Genomic DNA, 24836 nt, shown 5'->3' with positions numbered 1-24836 from the left:
AATGAAAAGTCATGTACATACAAATATCACTATTTAATAAATCAAATCTTAGAAGGTATAACTTAACTCTGCTACTCAAATTTATGGAAGCGCTCACTCTAAAAGAGTTTCTGCATGACTTTTGGACTTTTCTTGACTTAACAACATCCGTTTACAATCGTACATGTTACATGGGTTGTTGATATCTCCGCATTTATATTACCTACCTAGAATGTTAACTACCCCGCAAGTCAAAATTCCAAAGTCATATTTCCAGTTTGTTTTAACAAGTGTAAAGTATTGCCTTTAAACGCCATTAAATGAACACACTATTGGAATAACCTTTACTATTAATTTAGAATAATCTTGTCAGTTAAGTAGGTCAATATAAACACGTTTAGATCAACTGAAGAATTAGTTAGATGAATTAATTTGTTAGCCCCTAATCTGTTAATTATTATTACCTTTTGCAAACTCGCACTGGTAAACTTACTGGTCTTTCCACAAGCAAAACGAGACAAAAATACAAAAAAAAAAAAAAAAAAAAAATACAACCCAGTAACATGAAAATTTAGAACTGTTACTCAAAACATACACCCATATTGCCATGTTCAGTGATACATTTCAGTGACAAAATGAAAACAGCTGTCTTTTGGCAGCTCTTGGATCCTGTCAATAAAGTTATTACCCTCGATATACCCAAATTATGTCACATTTTGAGCAATAAAAAGATCTACGAACAAAAATCAGTTTGAATTCCTTTCTAGGTATACTTGAACAAAATAGTATTGGACGAAGACCGATGTCTTGACTCGTGTATTTATTTAACCCGATGTAGCCATACAGAATGTACATGTACGCGTGATCGTACGGATATATGCCCAAAAGTGTTCATTGATCATTTTGGTTTTGTCCTTTCAAATTTATTTTCCTTGTATGCATACATACATACATATATACATACATACCTCAACACAAGGAGTGGATAACTGCTGTTGTGGGGATTTGTTTTGGGGGTTGTTTTCTACAAACATGGTTTTCCCTATTGGTTCATTGTCCTTGTTCTTTACTGTTTATTTAAGACTATTATGCATAGCTATAATATTATTTGAAAAGCTTTTTTAAGCGTTTTGAAAATCTGGCAGATACATTTATACATATGAAAGCATGTCTTGCAGATACAAATATTTTGAGTCTTAGAATTTGCCTATTTTATTTTGCCTGTTAATTATATGTTTTCGTCGTCTTGGTTTCCTGTTTGATTTAAAACTCCTTCTTAAGCTACTTTTTCACCCCTTGTTAGGACTTCTTTTACCACTAGAAAAATTTCTATTCACTGGCATCTTATTTGTTCTCATATTCAAATTCTTTTGTTTTCTGTTTAAATTACTACTCGCTTTTCTATAAGACTGCTGCTGTTTGACAGGGTTCCTGGTCCTTGGAATTGACTTATATGTAATTCTCCTTAGATTTGTCGAATATATTTTGTTGCTTTTTCTAGTATTTGATTGACTTGGACTTCCGTTATTCTTTCTGTATGATGCATCATCTCCATTCTTTGAACATATACTGACGTCACAGTATTGCCATTTAAATTTACTTTTGGTGGTATAGCACCAAGGTCTGCTCTTTCTGTCACACAAGGGATTTCTGCAGTATTTATGATCTCCTGAAAAATAATTTAAAACATTTTCAGTATATATATATAATCTTATCAATCCTTATTTAAATATTTTAATTTCCCAGCAAAATATTTACTTCGAGAACAACGTTTGCATTCATGGCTTAGGACGAAATATACTTGAAATATTATATCCGTATTGTAATAAAATACTCTTAGTTTGAACGCACGACAAAGTAGATTTATATCCATGAATGTGCGTACAGGGCGAGTGTTTGTGCATCTACCGTTTTTGAAGTTTATTACATTTTCTTAATGTTGTAATACTATCTTTAGGTATCTTTATTAATATTTAAAATGACACGTCAATGAATACTTAAATTGCAACGCTGAAGTATTAGATGCATACGTCTTTACTATCAGGTATAAATACAAACAAGCAAGTCCAAGCACAGGGGCCTTCATGGTCGAGCGGTTAATCTTTCCCCTCACCAATGCGGGTTCGAGCTTCACTTGGGGTGTTGAATTATACATGTAAGGAAGCCATCCAGCTGGATTACGGAAGGTCGATGGTTTTACCCATGTGCCCGCCGGTAATGAAATAATGTACGGAAGGGCACCTGGGGTCTTCCTCCACCACTAAAATTGGAATGTTGCCACATGACCCATAATTATGACCCTTCACCCCCCCCCCCCCCCACCTCCCTCCCGCCCCACACGCACACACCACATACAAAGATAAAAATAGATTTCTCATTCTCACATGTTTAATAACAAAATACCTACACATATCAAGAAAAGTACATATAACTCAGAACTGTTTAGCATTTGATCCACGGGTAAGATGAATGTTCTCAATTATTACAATTTGACTTAATTGAAATCAGACTTCCTATACCTCTGATTCATATTCGGTGGTTCCATTTACTTGCGGGGATAGAATCAGTACTGGTATAGATCCAGTAAACACTAAAATTGGTGTCAAGCAAATATGTGTGCCCTGATTGCTTTTAATAGTGTTACATAGTTCCATTTTCTTATGCATTAATGTAATATTCGTGTTTTAGATGTAGATAACAAAGATGAGGTTACAATATCCAGGAAATATAGGCCAGAAAGCATCGGATCGACGGCATATATTATCCGTATGAAAATGCATAAAAATATAAAATGATGGTTGCTAAAATTGTCGCTTAACCTTTAGCCTGCAGGCGGCAAGTGATTCTACCTTTGCGACCAGTGCAAACCAATATCAGCCTGCACGGATAGACCAGCATACACATCCGTGCAGCCTGATCATAGTCTGCACTGTTCGCTATTCAGTCAGTAGATTTTCAGTGAACACCTCTTTAAATAATAAATGGTATTATCAAAATTGAATGATGGACCAGTCCATTTTAGAAATTTAGCAGGCGAAAGGCTGTTCCAATATTCTTATTCTCTACTGATTTAGATTAATGTGATATTTTCAAAGGTACTAGTGACTCATCTGAACTTGATGAATGATTTTCTGTAGAAAAGGAAATCTGATAACCTGCAATTCTACATACCTAAACCGTCTTGTTCGTTTTTGGTACCATCGTAGGGGAATGGCAGAAGTTTATGTGCCCACGGATACTGTGATGACCATTTCTGACACGTATAACCATCTATAGTGTGGTCAAGGGTACCACGATAATCTCGTCCATCGGGAAACTCTCCGTAAATACATTTGCCTGTTAAGTAATCAACTTGTCAATCAAGTGATATTTTTCAGTTTCGGACAAATGGAAGGACATTATGTCAGGCTGGTCAGATTCTCCAGCCGTTCGCAAGCTTACGAAATGTGTTTACATAAAAAACCATTAAAATACCTCTACTGTTCTGTAATTTTAAACAGCGCTTCAACTCAAATATAAAATAACTATACTATACTCTATATAGCACTAACTAACATGATATAAGTCAATATGTTCCTTTTGAATGAAACTAGTAATTTTCTAGTAATAGGTATCTATAATAGACTATAATACCTTAGCTCCCTTTCAGTTAGTGAATTAGAATGATTGTCAAAATTGTTATCTAGAGCAATATACTTTCTTACGTCTTGCCTTCTGTTCACATATAAAAGCATATGCACGGTAGGAACTAATCCACATCCCTTCCGAAAACAGCCTGTCTTTCTTTTTATTGTATGCCATGGCAAGTGAGCTGTATGTTGCTGAACGACTTTTGTTCCAATTTCCTGTATACATTGCAAATGTCCTATTCATCGTCCTTTCACCCGTGCGCCATACTGAGAAAGTATAATGACTGTAATTAACCTCATTGTCTCTTCAATTAGACATGTGTATGCTTCTTTCATATGATTTACACGTATTTAGTTCATTACATTTTCAGAAAGTAAAGGGAGGCTAGCATGAAACGAGTCACATACCTTTGACTTTTGGGTACATTTTCTTGACATAACGCTTGATATTAAATTCCTCTGTCGCGTCGTCTGTGACAAGCAGTGTTGAATTCATTTCCTTACATTTCCTCACTGCCTCAGGAAACGTCTTTATTTGTTTGTCTTCAAATTTATAACACTTCCCACCGATTCTAACCCAGTATTTTGCGCAATCTGAAACAACAAAAGAAAATGCAAAAGGTAAAGATGGTACATGTATTTTGCAAATGCAAACGGTAGTGTAGTTATAGCGTTTATAGTTGAAGATGCTGAACTCCCCTAAAAATCTGAACAAATATCTGTTGTAGTATTTTAAAACTCTTTTTCTACAAGTATGATGGGAGTGTCAAAGGAGAAGAATTCCATAAGACTGTGTTTCTTTCATTCTTATCCTTTCCCACCTATGATGTATGTATTTAATGTGTACATGTATTGCTGGGAATAAAATAAGTGTGATGCAAACATCTTCAGTTTAGAAAGAAATCTTAGGATATGTTGTCTTAAAAAGTAGAAATGACATTCTTTAGCATAATTTCGTGGAATTATCAATCAAACTATTTCTCATAAATTGACAAAGCTGGGCTTTGTTTCACTAAAAGATACGCCTTTTTCCACTGTGGCGGAAATGCTTTTGGTGACGGAAACAAGGTAAAACATTATGTTACACCCTGTGCAGATGTATATTTAAGCACTGTAGTCAAGGATACAAATCTCAGACTGTATCCAGATCTAGGAACGTTTCTACGTAAACCCTATTACAACTGCTTAAAATCACGATGCCAAATTTAAAAACGGAGAATGTTAGAAAATGGTCTGTTTTTTGCTTTGACTTACATGTATTAAAACGGTTCTCTTTACTGTAGCATTGATACATGTCTCTTAGCTGTGCTATGTCTATGTTACTTAGAGCATCACGTTGTCCTATCCTCATCTTCAATTTTCTTCCTATACCAATTACCTGTAATAATATGTAACATGCACATTGTTGATTTGTAAGTTCAACAATGTTGTAAAAATTTACGAAGTAATTTACTTTCTTCCTATAACAATTACCTGCAGTTATCAGTTCAATATAATGCATATATATATGTATACTGTTCACTGTCTTATCCTCATAATTACCTTTCACCTTCAGTCAAATATCATTACAATGTCTACACTAAGAGCGCCACGTTGGATTTCCTTTACGCATATTGAACTTTCTTCCTATTCCAATTACCTAAAGTTATATCTCATTACAATGTATATTTATATTGTTATTGCGAACACCAAGTTGTCTTATACTCCTATACAACTATCCTTCCTTCATGCCAAATAAAGGGCAAACTCTAGAATTATAAAAAGTTTGCTTCATAAGATATTATGGCTTTATTTCAAACCATCGCCATCTTGTTTTTGAGAACAACAACTAAAGACAGATTTACTAGTATGCAACGATTTCTAAAACAGATTTATTTTTAGGTACGCGGGACCGTCACATTATGTACATTGTATTTGCAATTTGGAGCATGAAATGTACTTCTTAATGCCATTAAATGAAACATCATTTGTGAGAACTGAAAAAGAAAGAGAATCCATGAACGCACGCAACCAGAGCCACACATCGTCAAGCAGGTCATCCACAAAATACACTTTAGTGGGCAGAGACAGATTTTTATCGAATGAAAAACGGTATATATATGTCCGATGGGGAGAAGCCCCACCAACATACAAGACAACGTACATGATATATAAAACGGTATTAACGAGAAGCAACTTGACAGTTAGATATGTTGCCAATTAAAGGCACATCATTCCAAAGATAAAACAAAAAAGTATATTTAGATCGATCGTAACCCACCTTTATTGTATCATTTCCAAGGTTTGTGAAGGCCTTATTGCCATAATGCATCACACTTTCATAGTCGTATGGGAAACCTCGAGATGTCACAAGAACTTTGTTTGCCTTTTTAAAATCTGGGACATATTTCGGTGCAATGTTCTCTGTTATGATTTCCACATACTCGTCCCTGTCTGGTCTCGCCTGTGATACGAACGTGATAATTAAGCTTAATTTCATGACATAAAAGACCGATAAGAGACCAACAAGCAGACAGCCAAACTCTCGCAAGGCGTGCATGATTATTTGATACTCCACCATGTTATGTTATTAGAATGTCTCCGTCGCAAACTCCTGTCTTCGTGGCCGCATCAATTTATGTATCGAAAATCATATTTCGGAACGCTATACTTTTTCAAATTAATAAATGAGAATTTTTTTCAAACCATACTGTGGAGTACAAATTTGGGAAAACTGCCATTGCAAGAAATAATCTACGTTGTTCTTTTTTTAAGTTATTCCCCTTTATCTATATTTTTATATAATAATAATTATGTGTCCACGGAGCATGCAATTTAACTTCCTACCCCAATTGGGATAGCGGATTTGTTTCAAACTCCAATCAGCCGACCAACAGCTACATTTAGGAATGATGTGCTAAGAATATCTTACTTAAATTTTTTGTAATTTCCCCTATATATTTTCTACATAAGTAACATTTTCCATTGTCCGGAGCTAACCAATAGTATGGATTTTAATTCTAAACACTTCATAACACTGTATAGTATATACTTTGGATGGAGTTGCTAGTGTGAACAGAAACAATAATCTTCCTGTCTATACTTTGGTTGAGATATTCTTTCTCCAATTATTTAATCTTCGCAATAAATTTATGTAATCCGTCCTAATTTCTTCTGCCATGGAAGGGATTTGTTTCTTTCTATTGTTTCACCACGAGCAAGAGGAATGTGCTGCAATACAAAAATAGGTCACTAGGTTAGTGTTTAAGTAAATATACTGCTATCTGGTCAATGGATAGAATTATAAAACTCCTTGTCCGTGACAGTTAGTATGACTGTGGGATTTTTATCATAACATGTATAGGTATAAATGAGTTAAACGATGCACAACCTGAGCACAGTATATATAAGTAATATTAGACCAATTCAATCAGATATGAACTATTTCCAAAATTCATTATATATGATAGGTAATTTTGATGTGATTGCAATTTTTACATATCTCGAACATATAGGTACATGGCATTTCCCATTCTGAGAAATTCTTTCCCTTGTGTTGATACTTTTTGCATAGATATCTTTTGTTCTTTCCAATACTATCCACATAAAATAAGGAACCACTTTCTGATGTACAAAAGCATTGCTAAATCAATTCTAATTATTGTTTGACAGTCTCTCTGATAAAGAATGGCAAGTGTGACTTCAGATTTTAATTTTATTTTCTTCTTATAATTGAGATTAACATTCCTTAATTTACTAAATGAACTTGTATTTCAATTTATAATTAATGTTAAGGGGGACAAAAGGTACTGAACTTCGTGGCGAACAGCAAGAGTCTCTCATTTCAGGCTGCATATTGATTATCATTATTAATTCGAAAGGATCTCGTTAGCTATAAGGGTAAATATTTATTTTGCACCTATAACATGACCTCAAAAGGATTTAAAATGATTCTTATTAACGCAAACCACACAAATTAAAAATTCCCATTTGCAATTAAAGCTGCAGCATTAAGAAATATGTTTGTTGATTTATTGTACAATTAATGGACCGTTTTCTCATTTAACTTTTTCCATTCTTATGTTTTACTGATAGCCATTATAGGAGACACAATATTTTAACAGTTAAATGAAAATTATCAGAACTAAATTTTAGCGAGTAAACCACGCATTTATGACTTATTTTTCTTCACTAATGTATATAAACGCTAAGAGCGGACCAAATCCTCAACGATGATAAAAAAGCAGTTGTCCGGTGATTTTAGCATGTCTGCTGGTCCTGTATAAACATGATGAAGACCATCTCTGTATCGTTGTTTAATGACAGTAGGTTACCTTACCTGCTTTGCTCTTGTTTGCAGTTTTCGGTGGACAGACTAATTCAAAAGAATAAATGGTAATTTTGTAGTATCTTCGTAAGTTTTCATTTAAATCAGATTATGTATTTATTTGCGAAAACCCGTGTGAGCCATTTGTGTTTGTGTTTAAAACATGATCAATCGTAAAGAAAAATGCGACAAAAGTAGTTCTTCTTTTAGCTAAATTGAAACAAACGCTATACCATATATTTCATTGAAATGTAAAGTGACAGCTTTATTCTTTTCTGTTTCGTGCAGCTACACATTCAGAGAGAGTGTAAATTGTGTTATAAGTTCCCTTTATTAATGTTCGGATAGCTTAATTTATGTATCGACCGTATAAACGTACGACAAATACCAAAAAATCACTTTAGTTGACACTCGCTATTTGGAAATTTGAATAATAATTTTCGTAATTTCACACAATGATAATTATTTTCAATCAAAATTAAGCGTGTTTACCGCAATCTTAATCATGTATAGTCGTGATACGACACACATTTGTTTTCGTAAAATTCTATAATGAACCCTTCTGATTTAATATATGTGTATTAACTTTTTATACTATGTTTGGACTAGTTTTGATTTCTTTTATCAGATTTTATGTGAATTACACTCTATACTATTATTTTCAAATGTCTGTCATCATATTACAATTCGCGCTCGAAAGGCTTGGAGAATATTTTTCCTACACAAATTCTAATTTCAGACATACCCGGGTTCGCTAATAAATCTTATATAATCCTCGTCTCTAAATTGTCTTCTCCTGAAGCGAATACATGTTTCCTTTTCTATTGTTCTCATCGCTTTACTGAGCAACGACGCAGACAATGGTGCTGCAGAATACAAAAAATAGGTCCATTACTAAATACGTGTTTGAATAAAATATACTGCTATCTGGTTCTACTGTGATAGGAATTATTCTAACTTAACTTTTCTTCTTTACCGTAGAAAGTAGGAAATAGGACTGGTGTGACTTTTTATCATACATGTATAGGTATTAAGATGAAGTAAACAATGCAAACCCCGAGCACAGTAATTGATAATTTCTTAATTCAGGATATGAACTAATTTTCCAAAATCATCATATAAATAAATCAGTACATTATTGTTGTGTGCAGTTAGTTTCTTACATATGTTGCTCGCAAACATATAAGGTACAATGGCATTTCTCCAAGTCCGAGAGTTCCGTGTTGTTGCCCTCGTGTATCGATGACGTGTTTTGTTGCCATAGATAATCCTTTCTGATTCCTTGTCCAATACGATATCACCATCATAAAATAAGGAACCACCTGAAATGTACAAAAGCATTGACTACAATGTCGGGAATAACTACACTACTATTCATTGGTATTGCGACAGCTCTGATGTAAGAATGGCAAAGGTACCTGCTCCCACGATAAAATGAATTCCTTCTTATAGACTTGAGTCTTATTAACCCATATCCTGCTAAATTTCTACAATGAACTTGTCCATCTTTCAATTTGGACAGTACCATTAAGTGTTTAAAGGGGTGCTTACCAAAAGGATACTGACTGAATGGCGAACAGTGCAGATCTTGATCAGACTGCACTGATGTGCAGGCTTATCATTATCTACACTGGTCGCAAAGGCACAATCAATCGTGTCCAGCATGATAAGGGTTAAATATTGATTCTACTTGCACCTATACCATTGACCGTTCATACACATGTCTGTATTGGTAAAAATGTATTCCTTATTGGGGAACGCAATAACTTTGGTTCAAATCTCCATGTTAACTAAACTATAAAAAACGTTGACCACCAGAAGTATCCGCATTGAAACTCAGCATTATGAAATCATGTTTGTTGATTTATTATTACAGAATTAAAGGACCGTTTTCATTCATTTAACTATTTTTCATCATCTTAATGTTTTAACTGAAAATCCATGTATAGGGGCAGCAATATTTTGAACAGTTAAAAATAAGAGCAAAACTCTATCAGGAACGGTCAAACCTTTTTAAAGCGAGATACTACAGCATTGTATGTATATATGTGTATATGAAAAATATGAACACTGAAGTGTATAGATAAAGTAAAGAGCTAGAGCAACAAAAATCCCAACGATGACACGGTTAAATAAACAAAGCAGTTCAGTCCCAGGTGACTTTTTGAAATGTCTGTTCTGTCCTGTTAGACACAGTCGCAGAAGAAGCGTATCGCCAAACGTATAACAGTTGTTAAAAATGAAATAGTTACCTTTACCCGTTGGCCTTTGCTCTTCGTTTGCAGTACATAATGACGGTGGACAGACGTCTGAAAATATCAAAACAATTAAATGGTAACTGTTTGCTTTGTTCATTCATTTCTGTAAGTTTTCATTGGCAATGTGATTTACTGTATGGGGTCACTATTTATAAAGACAAATACGCCCGTTTATGCGCCATTTTTTTCTCGTCAGATTTTAAATAAGAGTACAAATCGTAAAAGAGAAAAATGCAAGACACAAAGTAATATACAACAGTCTATAATAAAAACTAAGCTAAAATAGTAAATAAAACAAGCTCATGACACAATAGTTCGATGAAAAGTGAAAGTGACAGCTTTTCCTTTTTTCTGTTTCTGTATAGGCAAGAACTACACATTTCAAAGAGAATGTGTTAAAATGATGCTGGTTGAACAAGATTCCCCTTTAATTAAGTGTTAAGAATAGTTTTAATTATAAATGTAAATGACCGTATAAGGCAAATTACGAGCAAATACAAAAAAATATCCACTTCTCCCGTTGACACCTCCGCCTCCTCATTTGGAAGATTTTGAAGGATAACCTTTTCGTTTACACCACAATGATAATTGATGATTTGTAATCAAGGTAAGCGTTCGTTTAAAACCGCAAAATGACTTAATCATGTTAATTAGTCCGTTCGAAGTACGACCACACATTTGTTTTCATCAAAATTAGGCAAAATATAAATTGTAAACCTTAGCTTTGAGTTGAAAATATGTGTATTAACTTTTTAACGTAACTGTTTCACTGTTTCTTTGATTGTCTTTTATCAAATTTTCAATGCTATTACAAAATCTATATGCCTGTATTAGTTTTGACTTAAATGGTTTGCCATATTTATCATTTATCGGACTTAAACACTATCTGCCTTGGTATTCAATTTGGACATAGCAAAGACGAACATATTTCAATCTATGCATTAAAATTAAAAGCTTTAAAAATCAGCACCATTTTTAACAAAATGCTTACTGTAATTTAACTCCCATGGTTCTTTGTATCTTTCAACGCTTTTCATTTCGATGCCTTTATTTCTTGTAGTTGGTGCCACTAATTCCACGCCATTGGCCTTGTTCTGTTTTATCCCTCCGGTAAACTGACTACCGATGTCCCCTGAAAATTTGGCAACGTCAACCTTTGGTTTGTTTTCATTCACTAAACTCGCAACACTTTCATTTCCAACACCTTGTTCCTTTATAAATAATGGTATATGCATTCCTTTTATTAGTGATGTCCGTAATACTATTATATGCACTAGAAAGTAAGAAAAACTGCGTTTCAAATCCATTGTAAGATTATTTAACGTCTTTACTAATCTATATCATAGAACGAATTTGAAAATTTCAGTTCTGCCAAAAGATCACGAGAGGTTTCCGGATTCCTTTATCACCGGTGAAAAATTTATGTTATTGTAATTGTAAATAAGACATATGATTATTATATCACAAGTTTTTGCATTAAAGTGTAAAGAAATAATGACATTACATGCAAAATATTTCCTTGTACTTAATGACAGATGGGAGTAATCTTTTATATATTGGTTCACTGCATTTAAATAGTTTTCTTATTTAGTTGGACAGGTTTTTTTTATATATATCTGCTAAACGTTCTGTTAAAAGCTTTTAATTCTGAGTTTTGCCTTATAGTTTACATTCATAGTTACTTTTCTAAGAGAACGAGGAGCGTTCAAATATGAATGCAACTGAGGCTATACAGAGACTTGTGTAAATCCGTTCAGTCTAGCTGTGGCAATAGCTCGATTGACACTGTCTACTCGTGTACACTAAAGCTAAAATGATTGGTAAAATGTCACTTTTCACTGACCAAATTTACGGTTCTATATAAAGAACCTGTTGTTTTCTTGATAAAGGGTTCAAAAACATATTTCATAAAATATGTACTGTTTGTGGAGAAAATGAACTGTCTTATTCATCAATTATTCGATGGTGTAAGAAATTAAAAAGTAGTGTAATTTCATTTGCACGCCGTCCAAAAACTGCAACATCCTCAATTTTAAATGGTTGCAAGTCGAATAAATTGTAGCTACTGATGTAAGATTTACAATCAGGCAAATAGCTCGATGCGCTGGCATTTTAGAAGGAGCTGCTCATACAATTCTCAAGCCAGATTTAAAAATGAGGAAGATAAGTGCAAGACTGATACCCCATCTGCTTACAGAAGACCAGAAACTTGCCCGTGTAAAATGGCCCCAAACATTATTGAAACAGTAGTCGATTGTTTGCAAATTTCGTCACCGGCGTTGAAACGTGGGTTCATTTTTAAGAGCCCATGCGAAAGATCTAAAACAAAATATGGGCCACCAAAGAAAGTAAAAGACCTTGCGTTGCAAAAGGTAACATGAGTGTCATTTAGGCCATTTTCTTTACAAATCAAGGTCCTGCCATTCAAATTGCCGTACCAAAAGGAAAATGCATAAATGCCAAGTTTTACAAACACAACGTCCTTCACAAATTGAAGAAACTAACAAACGCAGACCAGCAATGGGTTTGCAGGTACAATGCGTCTTTACACAAGGCAGCCATTGTACGTGACTTTCTAAAACTTCCCCATCCTCCGTATCCGCCCGACCTTGACCTTTGTGACTCTTTGTGTCCATATGAAATATAGAAAAATCTGTAACTTAACATAGATCCTCACAATATTCAGCCTTAATAGAAATGGGATATCCGTGACTGGAAAGCCGCAGAGTAGTCTGCTCTTGATATACTAAGCAGACGCTGATTCACTGCGCTACCAAGGATACCTTTGGAACTGTAGCAATTTGTCAGCAAAAAGAAAGAGAAAAAGCTCAAAGGGACTTGGGTCGGGTAAAACTAGAGGGTGTGGCAATTGCCTGACCTGCTGTTCCTGTAAATACTGCTGTACAATATTGCTCTTGTGTGAAGATGCATTGTCATGAATAAGGGAGATGCCTCGTAAAACAGTTTTTGTGCGACGTTTAACGTAATGTTTTCTAACTCATTTTAGAACCATGACCCTGTAAAACGTACTGGGTATTTGCATAAAAGGACCTTTGGAATTGAAGAAAATTGAGCAAAGAACCCGTTTGCAACTTTGTTATTTTTAGCGCTTACTAGTCGTACTTACCCCCTTTCCTAAGCCACTGTTTGTTGTTTTCCGCCTTTGAGGTTCAAAATAATATACCCATGTCTAATCCCCTGTGAGCAATTCGTAATACCTCCTTTCACATGCATTTGTATAGGTTTTGCAGTATTACATCATTTAGGCTTTTTGCTCTTTGGTCATAAGATGGGGTAACTACTTTGCTCACACCATTAATAATTTTAAGTGTGTAGTCAGAATTTTATTTTGGGAAACTATATCTCGTGACTTCTGCTACAAAGGCTGCTAGAGCAGCAAAGTTATGAGAGGATAATTGATGTGTTAGAGTGACTTTTACGAGGTAGATCTTGGACTCAAAATTCTCCGTTATTGGATACTCTTGTCCACATATAAACAGTGCCTTTGGATTGAGAACAAACACCGTAATTCTTACAGAATCTGTTTGGCTGGACGAGTCAGAGAAAAAACGTATATTTATGTAGGACCTAATTTCCTTCCTACTCGGAACCTCTCTGCTTTACAGTGTATACGATGTGGCTATGTGTAAACGCATGGCAAATGAAAGCCTCTAGAAGCCCATGAAAAAAACATGCTTATGCCTGTAAGTCGCAAAATATTCTAAATTTCATTCGCATTGTAAACAGTTACATAATATATATGTATGCCAAGTAACCTAATTGAGTACTTAACTTCTGTTCGTAAGTATGACCAATGCTAGCATATTCAAGGGCTTAGATCTCCTCATTAACATGATTAATAATTCTGTATTAACACCGATAATATTTGAAATATATCAGCTGCAATACCATCTCGTCAGTACTGAAAGCGCTACAGTAGTAAATGCTCTCGGCTCACGGGGACTATAACTGATCTCCAGAATATTTTTTGACACAGCAGATTTTAACAGATAGTTTAGCAAATTCTGTTCTATATTTTTCGTAACAAATAAGAAAACAATTGCATTTCAAAATTCAACGATTTATTTTTAACTGTGCGCATACATGGTATGCAAACTTAAGGTTAAATGGTGATCAGGGAATATAAAATCAGACATTCTAATTTCGTGGTGCATTATCTAATCTGAAGAATTGTTAGAATGAAATGGATAATATATGAGCCGTGCCATGAGAAAACCAACATAGTGACTTTGCGACCAGCATGGATCCAGACCAGCCTGCGCATCCATGCTGTTCGCTAACAGTTTCTCTAATTCCAATAGGCTGGTCTGGATTCATGCTGGTTGCAAACCCACTATGTTGGTTTTCTCATGGCACGGCTCAATTATATTCTATAAACATAGCCTGTTTCTCAGATACATATCATTGTTTTGCTGCGTAGTATAATTACTGATAATCAGCCATACCCTTGAATGAACCAAGAAACACAGTAGAGGAAGTAAAGCACACGTTATCTCCATGGTGATCTCAGCAAATGGTTCATATAATCATAATTCTACACAATTTGCATGAAATAAGAATAAAAATAAACGGAAATGCATTCGTTTTCCGTTGATACCAGAAGCAATTTGCGAAGACTGTCTGAACACGCATGACGAATCTACTGCCACATACTTGTTGGGTAGGTTAGCTGTTAAACATTTTGACAAGTCTAAAAGAATTTTTATGTCACTACAGTTAGAGAACTTGTGATTATTGTGTAAATCATTTGCAAAGAAATCACATTGACATGTAGATAAAAAGCCGTATACGTGTTTTTCGTTATTTCCTCTAATGGGTTTCTTGTTTCATTCAAATAAATTTTGCAATTGTAAGATGTGATGACATCAGTATAGTTACGAGGAATTCCTTTACCTACAGAAGAACACAGCATTTATTTTGCATGCTTAAAAGAAGGATAATGTTATAAATGTGTGTTCATATGCATATACTCCACAAAACATTAAACAAATATGCAAAACGTAGTGACTACAATATAACAGAAGAAAATTGGAAATATCAAAAATGTTTCAATAACTATAATCTGATAAGATGTTGGCAAACAAATCTTACCTTTTTTGGCCTGTATTACAATAACGACCACGAAATTCTGAAATTGTTTTGTAAACAAAGTTTCCTCTCGGCAACAGCCATGTGTACAATCATAATCAAAGAAAATAACAGATATTTGTAAAAAAGATCTAACAAACTCCGCCTCATGAATTATATCATGATTTTACAAATGGATGAATTCTAAAGGTAACATATTTCATTTGGTTAGTTAGTAGTTGTGACAATTAACGTATTTCTATTATATAACCTACTTCTTTTTACTTTAAACGCAACGCAACGGAAGTTTAACATAACATGTGACCGAGGTTCACAAATTTTCTGTAAAATTTCTCTACAAGAAATGATATGTAAAATTTAAAGCCAAAAGTTTGTGAAAGTATTTTTCCCGGAACTGTTTGAATGCCCCTAACATATATAATTAAGAAATAGTATACAGCAGAACCATTTTTAAACATTTAGAAACGATACTTGAATACAGGTTTGCTAAACATGGTTATGGAAAACGGTATAGATTTCGATATATAAACAACACAACGACGTGTATAAACATACTGGCCCCTAATATTTGGCAAAAAGGAGTATTTTAACAATGTTTCCAAAATAATAGTAATATGTGTACTTCAGTGCAGACAGGAATTAAATATGTGACTTGTTAACATTCCTACCGTCCCGTAAACTTAGCAAAAAATCAACAGGTCATAGATAACCAAGTCTGTTGTAAAATGTAGAAGGTTTTGGTCATCATTGTCACCACCACTTTCAGTTTTCATTTTTTTTTTGCGGACAAAATGGCTTTTATAAATGTATTCGTCATTCATTTGAGTTTACATTATAGGTCACACTAGGTATGTAAAAACAACGAAGGGATGTGCTGAAGGTGTTGAAAATCTTCATCTTGTTTAAGATACGTAACGACACCGTGTACTTCATCTTAGCTGTAAACACTTAGTGCTTTCTACTGCGTGTCACATATGGACTACGATATGTAACTGGCACATTTGCACAAATAAATTTTAACACACCTTTGGTTTAATGTCGTTTATTCAATGTGTTTTGTCCGCTTTGCTGATTTTTACGCCTTCTAGATTTTCTATCGCGTCTTGAGCCTTTTCGACCACCATCCTTTCTATTAGACGTTTTCTTAGTATTTTCATTTTCTCTACGATTATTTGTTTGTCTATTAGAACTTCCCTTCCTTCCATTAGACAGTTCTCTAGTTTCAGGTAAGTCATTAGTTCTCCTGTTTGAATTGTTTTGCCTTCTGTTTGTATTATTGTTTCCTTTTCCATCATTCTGCTTTTGTTCACCTTGATTCCTACTGCCTGAATCAGTTTTATTTGTATTTCTCCTTGGATTTGTAGAATTTGTTTTATTTGTATTTCTCCTTGGATTTGTATTTCTATTATTCTTTTTGTACGATGCACTCTTTGAACATATACTGACGTCACAGTACTGCCATTTATATTTACTTTTGGTGGTATAGCACCAAGGTCTGCTCTTTCTGTCACCTGAGGGATTTCTGCAGTAATTATGGTCCCCTGAAATGAAAGAAAACAATAAGGCATTCATTAAAAAGTTATGAAATTACCAAGAAGCACCTCCATCTAGCACAAGTAAGTAAGTGCGTACACGCAAATTATTCTGACATAATATGATAGTATTTTCAATCTGCGTTGGCTTAACAGTATACCATTGTTTCAACCAGTAATACAAAATCATATATATTGATACCAAGAAAATCAAATTGGTAAAAGAAAATTTGTTTAAACACCCCTTTAATATCTGTACGATCTAACGCTATTAATCTTGAAGAACAATAGACGTTATCTGGGCAATAGATATACAAAATGTCAATGGTATTTCCATAATGTATTTAAATATTCTAAAAATTATTTATATTATATGTACAGTTGTGGCTATTTTTTCAGACATTGTGTTTGTGTCATTCAAGCGGAATGCCCTAAAATGTCATCATAATACAATACATTAGCAGTACTGGGTAACACATACCTAAACCGTCCTGTCTGTTTTCTTTATCATCGTACGGGAATGGTAAAAGTGTATGTGCCCAGGGATAATGTGATGACCATTTCTGACACGTATAACCATCTATAGTGTGGTCTAGGGTACCACGATAATCTCGTCCGTCGGGAAACTCTCCCGGAATGCATTTGCCTGTAAAAATAAAATTTTAACGGGTCATTTTAAACACTGTAGATTTAAAAAATCCTTCTCTCCACCCCTTTACTCTTTCTACTTAAGCATTTTACTCTCCCGGAATGCATTTGCCTGTAACAATAAAATGTTACCGGGTCATTTTAAACACTGTAGATTTAAAAAAAAACCTTCTCTCCACCTCTTTATTCTTTCTACTTAAGAATTTGTATTTTTGCAATGAGCTAATACAAGGATCACGCGTGCTCACTTGTTAAAAATCTACCCATTTCTTTCGCAATAATGATCATAATTGACTCGTTCAACTATTTAATTGGGTAAACATTTTTCGGCTAATTAAGTAAGACTTTCGTGAATCTCTTACGTCTTGCTCTCCGTTCACATATGAAAGCATATGCATGTTCTGGCATCTGGGTGTAGGAACCGAGCCACACCCCTTCCCAGCGCACCCTATCTTTCTTCCTGTTATACACAAGCGCCATTGAACTATATGTTGCCGGATGGCCCTTTTTCCAGTTAGTATATTGCATCTCTTGTTGATTGTTCTCTGTATACCAGACAAATGTGCCGTTCATGATTCGTCCGCCTGTTCGCCATACTGAAAAAAAAAAAAAGAATTTCTGATGTCATCACCATTTACTTACTCCAAATTACTAGTATTTGTCTAAAAACTTAAACAATTTCTTGTTTCTATTTAATACCGCTCAGTCAACTACCCAAAATCCTAATATCCGCGATATTTTCGCCAAAAAAAAGACACAGCTCCCTCAAAAGCAAACTAAAGTTTTGAAAATATGGAGTATTTAAGATAACAACAACAATAAAACTTTGCAATTATTTATATGATTTATTATCAAAGATGTCATACATCTACTTCATGTCATACGTGTCCTTATAAGATATCTATGATGTATTTCTTTTTATGCAACGGAAGGGAGGCTACTTTGAAATGTGTCACACACCTTTTACTTCAGGATATTTCTTCTTGATATAACGTTTAATGTACGCATCTTCTGTTGCGTCATCTATAAAAAGCAGTTTTGAGTTCATCTCATCACATTTCTTTACTGCCCCAGAAAACTGCTCCATTCCTTTGTCTTCAAATTTATAGCACTTCCTGCCAATTTTAATCCAGTTCTTCGGACAATCTGAAACAAAAATACTAAAATCAACTACTAGTCGATGATAAGAAACGCACTGGAGCAAAATCTGTATGCTTTTTCAAATAAAGTTTTAAAGAAAATACTTTATGAAAATTTTTTCTTTGACTGAAATTTTAATGTTATGCCTATATATGATTAGACCAAATATATGACCCTTTTTAAGTCAAACAGTCAACACTGGCCTCCTACGCGTGACAAGGAATTGCGTGTTCGACACACTGGCGCAAATCATTCTTAGTGAAAATTAATACAAATACTGTCATAAATAATCTTTCCTCCACATGCGTTTCATGTCTTGAGTTGTAACATAACTTACGAAGGATAATATTAAGCAAGATAAGAAACATGTAACAAAACTAAACCTATGAACAGATTAGGGCAAACAAGTTCGTGCCGCAAACACTAATTAATGGAAGACATTATTTTGTCTTAGTCCTAGGACTCTTAACCAGGTAATGCTTGGACCAACCCTTAAAAAATAGATCACACACATCTAAACCTGACTGATCATTTGTAAGCAATTTCACTGGAATCATTTTAAAGTGTGCAAATTGTTCCTTGCAAAGGCTTGGCCGCATAACCGACCGTTAGACGACTGCTTTATATCCCTTTGTACTTCGTTTACAGGGAGGGGAGAGAATGGGGCGGGCAGAGGTGGGGGAGGGGATGGTTTGGTATGGTGTCTTTTACTTACATGTAACTAAACTGTCTTCCTTGTCATTGCATTTATACATGTCTTTAAGCTGTGCTATGTCTATGTTACTGAGAGCATCCCGCTGTCCTATCCTCATCTTCAACTTTCTTCCTATACCAATCACCTGTAATAAAGCGTAACATGCCTAGTTCAATAATATTATTGCAGACGTACGAGATAATGTACTTTAAGAAGACTCTTTTAACTTTCTAAACATTAATTAGCCTTTTATGGTAAGTGAATGCCTCCTATGTTTTATATGAAATATACAAGTAATTAAACAGTCACATCGTTTAATAAATATATGTATATATCCCGTTTATAAAATGATAATAAAGAATTCTTTTTAACCACCATCATTTATATGTATCCTGTTTATAAAATAACAGTAAGGGATTGTTTTCAATGCCTAAGTTTTAACATTGAAACACGATGCACTCAAGCGGTATGCATGACATACACTCATATAATAACGAAAAACACCTATACGGCTTTATACAAACACTGCGTAGGCGCGTAAATTTTTATCTTCGTCACATTTTATATGATGTCATCATTTTAACAGGAATCGACAAGAGGTTTATTACGATAACTTTTACTACATAAAATATAGTTTGAATGTAACTTGTATATCGGTCCAATAATTTCTTTTTTTTCGAAATATATTCAGCCTCAAATTATTTCCTTTAAGTATGAATTTTCTAAGAAAACTTTATTCTCTTATCGGTCTCCCCCCACCCACCCCCTCCCCCCACCCTCTCCCACACCACAAAAATGACGAAAATGTGTCCATGTGGCCATGGCTTCCAGGAAATGCATTATCGTACACACCAGAAAAATAGTTTATTTCGGTTTTACGGTGTTTCAACACGGTACATGTTATCTTGCGTAAAACAGGATTGACTTAAATGTTGGTTTTTCATTTCGTTCATCGAAATATAAAAATAAGTTGTATGAAATCAAAGCTTTTGTACTTGCTGGAATCACAGACATACGGCAGTTCTAAGTGTTCGCATCCTATTACCCGCCTCTTACCATATCAAGCAAGGGTAAGGCAGTGGTTCTGTACACAAGCTGCCGTCAAAGGACTCCTAACAGAAAAGGTAACTCGTCCAGAACTCCGTCAAATTTTAGTTAGTTTGAACGAAGTCATGATTAACAACAAGTGATCACCTTAGTTAATTAAGGGTTGAATATGACTAATACTGCAGAAAAAGAGTCAATCATTATCAAAAAGCAATTCAAATGCGTGTTTTACCGCAATCCTAAAGGGGACGTTTAATCATCTGTTACAATCAGTAAAATAACAAAATGACTGAAACGGACGTAGCTCTGAGCATCAATGTGCATTTCACATTTAACTTTACTTTTAATCCTTTTCTAAAATATGTTTAGAAGCTATTCTTCTTGTTTAATGACCGGATAACCACACGTGTATCATGAGTCAAGTATTCAATTCAAATTATTACAGAAGTATTGCTCATATAAGTAACAGATGAACAAATTTCTGAAACAGTTCAAAAACGGAAAAGCAGAACATATCACCAAAAAAATAATACATGAGGTGACCCCTCAATCAGTAAACAGTTTAAGACACGATATATTTTTGAATTTTAACATGTGATTAAATTAAGTAACCCGTATTTCTATCATTGGCATACTTTTTGCCAAAAATACATTTTATTTTACACAATATCTTCAAAACAAGCTAATGTTTATTTATAATGTTTGGATTTGGTGGAGACGGGATATATATGATAAAACAAACAATATATTTGTTACAATCTTGAGTGTAGTTTTAATATTACTGAGATCATACTGTTACACAAAATTATAACACTTGAGTTCAGGTCTTCTGAATTGTATCTTCCCCAAAGACCACCATAAACTCACCTTTACTGTATCTTCCCTGAGAACCAAAAACCCAAGCTTATCATTATTTTTCTTCCTCAAGAACAACCACGAATTCATTTTAATTGTATCATCCCCAAGAACCAAAAATGAACTCACCATAATTTATCTGCCCCAAGGACCACCGTGAGCTCTCCTTTAATTTGTCTTCTCCATAGACCATCATGCGCTCACCTTTAACGTATCTTCCCCACGGACCACCGTGAGCTCACCTTTATTGTGTCTTCCCCACGGACCACCATGCGCTCACCTTTAATGTATCTTCCCCACGGACCATCGTGCGCTCACCTTTAATATATCTCCCCCAAGGACCACCGTGAGCTCACCTTTATTGTGTCTTCCCCACGGACCACCATGCGCTCACCTTTAATGTATCTTGCCCACGGACCATCATGCGCTCACCTTTAATGTATCTTGCCCACGGACCATCATGCGCTCACCTTTAATGTATCTTGCCCACGGACCATCATGCGCTCACCTTTAATGTATCTTGCCCACGGACCATCATGCGCTCACCTTTAATGTATCTCCCCCAAGGACCACCGTGAGCTCACCTTTATTGTGTCTTCCCCACGGACCACCATGCGCTCACCTTTAATGTATCTTCCCCACGGACCATCGTGCGCTCACCTTTAATGTATCTTCCCCACGGACCATCATGCGCTCACCTTTAATGTATCTTGCCCACGGACCATCATGCGCTCACCTTTAATGTATTGATACATCCCAGTGTTTTGTTTATGTAATCTATTTTTAGCACAGTGTCAGTACCATTTTACTAAGATTTCTGCCAATACTATTGATGTCATCAATTATTTATTAGGTAAATCATTTCTTTACTTACTATTGCATTATTTTAAAGTCAGACTGTCATCATATTTGTTGTATTTTGTAAGTTATTGCATTTTAAATTGATTACAGTGCAGCATCCCTGTCTGGCTGCAGCCATTTTGCCCAATTGCATTCTGGGTAGTTACCCTTGACAACCTAGTAGAATTCCAGGAATTATTCCAACTGTCAAAACAATTCTAAGCTAAATTTCTTTAATTTAAGCAAAGGATCAGAGTTTTTCAGGTAATAGTCATTTTATTTAGGAATTATACCTTTGATTTATGTCCAGTTTTCATGCAACTTAATTTATTTTAGTAGTTTAAACTCTGATATTTATGATTTAACCATAGTTTTGGCTGTTCCATGTACACATTGTTTTGATGTGTACATTCTGCACACAGTTGTACATTCACTCAAGAGTTTGGTTGTGTGCACCCATACAGTTGGTGTGTGCACACATGTTTTTGGTGTGCACTTGGTCAGTATAAAAGCTTTTTGTAGCTCCATTTGAGGGAACAGTCCAGACTTTGAAACTTCAAGAGCTTAACCTATTTTTGGTAACTGCCAGTATTCTATTTGACTTTAGAATTTTTCAAGACTTGATTATTTTTGGCTTAAGTAAATAACTTTAACAGTAAAATAAGATTACTTTTAAGATTTAAGACTGAGGTTTATAGGCAAGCATTTGTATCATTTAAAGATTCTAAATATTTAACAGTTTGTTGTTAACTAAGATGTTTTGCTGATACATTATTAGTATTATTTAGAGTCATATTTTATATGCATTGTCTTAATTTTGTTATGGATAAAATAAATAAATTTGCAATTTAAATTTATTTGATCTTAGTGATTTCTTATTAGTGTTAAGTAGAACTTAAGTAAATCTTGGTAAAATAAGTAGTCTAACTGGAGTAAAATAGCCTTAGTGAATCGGCCACAAAGCAGAATTGTATTTCGAACCCAATCTGTTCTTAACCACGAAACCGGAAGTCGCAAGCCTGCATGATAGTCCAGTTTTACGTAACCACATGCCAGAGTTCGAGATCCCAGCCCGGTAAATCCTACTCCAACTTCTCTTGCCGAACCACAACCAGTCCCGAAACCATCCGAGCTAGCCAAGCGCAACACTTTCTTGGTGGCAGCGGTGGGATCCTTTCAAACAATTCAACAGAGAGGATCCAGAATTCGAACACAAGCCTATAGACTAAGAAAACGCTACCATGGACAGATTTTCTCCAGTTGATAGTGAAGAGTGTATACTTCAACAGAGGTCCCGGTTCAGAATCCCAAGGCAATCATCTCAACGATAGATGTGAAGATCCAAGCCAAGACTACCAAGCAGACCTACAGGATGTAGATCATCTTTCAGTGCATTCCGAGCCAGCTTACAGACCATTTTCGTTAAGAGATGCTGAAGTTAACACATCATTCCAACAACAGACCAATGATGAAACCGGATTATCATCAGATGTATTGAGTAACATCACTGGAGTACTAAAGGAGGTTGTAACAGAACTACGTAACATAAAGCAGTCTCAGACAGCATCATCTGAGAATTCAAGGCAACAAAGCAGTTTGAATAATATACCAACAACCCAGAATTATACAGATTTGCAAAACCAGTGTAGGCAACATACACTAGAGAACCATACAGTGCAGTTAGTAATGATTTTTCAGGTCCTGTTCAAGGCAGATTTATTCAAAGGCCATATCAGCATCAAGTTTTTCATGAACAACCGGCAAACAATTTCAACCGTAACTCCTATAATGTTCAAAGAATACCTGTAGTTGAAGAGAACAGTCAGAACCATATTGCCAGTGAAGTACCAACCAGTTCAAGTCATGGAACATATTACAATACAGCTATGCAACCCCAGTGGCAAAGACCAGGATCAATGACAGCATACGAGTACCTGCTTTCTCTGGAAAAGATGATTGGGCATATGGATAGCTCGTTTTGAAGCTATCGCAAGTCGCTATGGTTGGACTGATGAAGAAAAGATAGACCAGCTATTACCTAGGATAGAAGGAAAAGCAGCAGAATTTATGTTTTCCCAACTGCAACCTAGAGTTTTATACAATTACAGAGAATTGGTTCAAGAGATGAACAACAGATTCATGGTCATTGAAACAAATAGGCTTTTGCTGCAAAATTCAGCAGAAGAATACAAAAGGCTGGTGAAACAGCAGAGGACTTCGCAGCAGATTTGAAGATGCTTTATGATAAGGCACACGGCTACAGAGATAGACATATCCGAAACGAGGATTTGGTGAGAAGATTTTAGATGGACTGAGAGATGATGAAGCACGATTCGAGGTAGAATATCACAAAGAGCCATCAACTATAGATGAAGCTGTTTTTCATGTAGTAAACTTCATCCAGACCAGAGGTTCTGTTGGTATGATAGAAGAAATGGTAAATATGCCAGAAGGACGGTAGATAATTCTGATGAAAGGAGAAAGCAACCTTCAGTGAAGAGAGGGCGTACCGATACCAGAAAGGAAACAGACTGAGAGAAGGCCTGTGACTGAAATCGATAGTAATAAATCAGATTGTGAGTCAAATAACAACAGCCAAGAACAGCATTGCAGAAGATACTCGAACGACTTGAGAAGCTAGAAAAGGCTAAACAAAGCAGATACGGTAGAAGAGGTTCAAACCACAAGAATAAACACAGTTGAATGTTTCAACTGCCACAGAAAGGGTCATTATGCTAGGGAGTGTCCTGATAAACAAAGATCAGACAGAAAGATGGGAGGTCATAATCAAAGTAGAGG

At 35.1% G+C, this 24836-nt stretch overlaps 2 protein-coding genes across 2 annotated transcripts in view; both read right to left on the bottom strand.

Annotated features, from left to right (window-relative positions):
* Positions 1-775: 775 nt before the first annotated feature.
* On the bottom strand, positions 776-11645 carry LOC128545886 (uncharacterized). The gene is made up of 11 exons (XM_053542315.1): positions 11164-11645; positions 10167-10223; positions 9078-9236; positions 8660-8780; positions 6428-6484; positions 5869-6076; positions 4863-4986; positions 4017-4202; positions 3684-3875; positions 3151-3315; positions 776-1648 (listed from the first exon to the last, which is right to left on the bottom strand). Exons 1-11 carry the CDS (start codon positions 11477-11479, stop codon positions 1269-1271), a joined length of 1965 nt encoding a protein of 654 aa, XP_053398290.1. The 5' UTR covers positions 11480-11645; the 3' UTR covers positions 776-1268.
* Positions 11646-14246: 2601 nt separating this feature from the next.
* LOC123552331 (uncharacterized) overlaps positions 14247-24836 on the bottom strand; it is a 33285-nt gene continuing 22695 nt past the window's right edge. Inside the window, exons 7-11 of the mRNA XM_045341908.2 lie at positions 19317-19440; positions 18422-18607; positions 17824-18057; positions 17295-17459; positions 14247-16822 (exon numbers count right to left, since the gene is read on the bottom strand). Of these exons, the coding sequence (XP_045197843.2) occupies positions 16314-16822; positions 17295-17459; positions 17824-18057; positions 18422-18607; positions 19317-19440 (1218 nt within the window). The 3' untranslated portion in view covers positions 14247-16313. The remainder of the gene's footprint in view (positions 16823-17294; positions 17460-17823; positions 18058-18421; positions 18608-19316; positions 19441-24836) is intronic.

Source organism: Mercenaria mercenaria, chromosome 4 (genome assembly GCF_021730395.1).
Source record: "Mercenaria mercenaria strain notata chromosome 4, MADL_Memer_1, whole genome shotgun sequence".
NCBI lineage: Eukaryota > Metazoa > Mollusca > Bivalvia > Venerida > Veneridae > Mercenaria > Mercenaria mercenaria.
Note: the sequence above shows the minus strand (reverse complement) of the source record. Positions and strands in the feature narration are given on the sequence as shown.

Excerpts from the sequence above, each read along its gene's own strand:
- LOC128545886 (XM_053542315.1), bottom strand. The coding sequence starts at position 11,479 with ATGGATTTGAAACGCAGTTTTTCTTACTTTCTAGTGCATATAATAGTA. Across the intron at positions 4,203-4,862 it reads AGAGAACCGTTTTAATACAT|ATTGCGCAAAATACTGGGTT; the intron begins GTAAGTCAAAGC and ends TTGTTGTTTCAG. Across the intron at positions 3,316-3,683 it reads ATGTGAACAGAAGGCAAGAC|GCAAATGTATTTACGGAGAG; the intron begins GTAAGAAAGTAT and ends ATTACTTAACAG.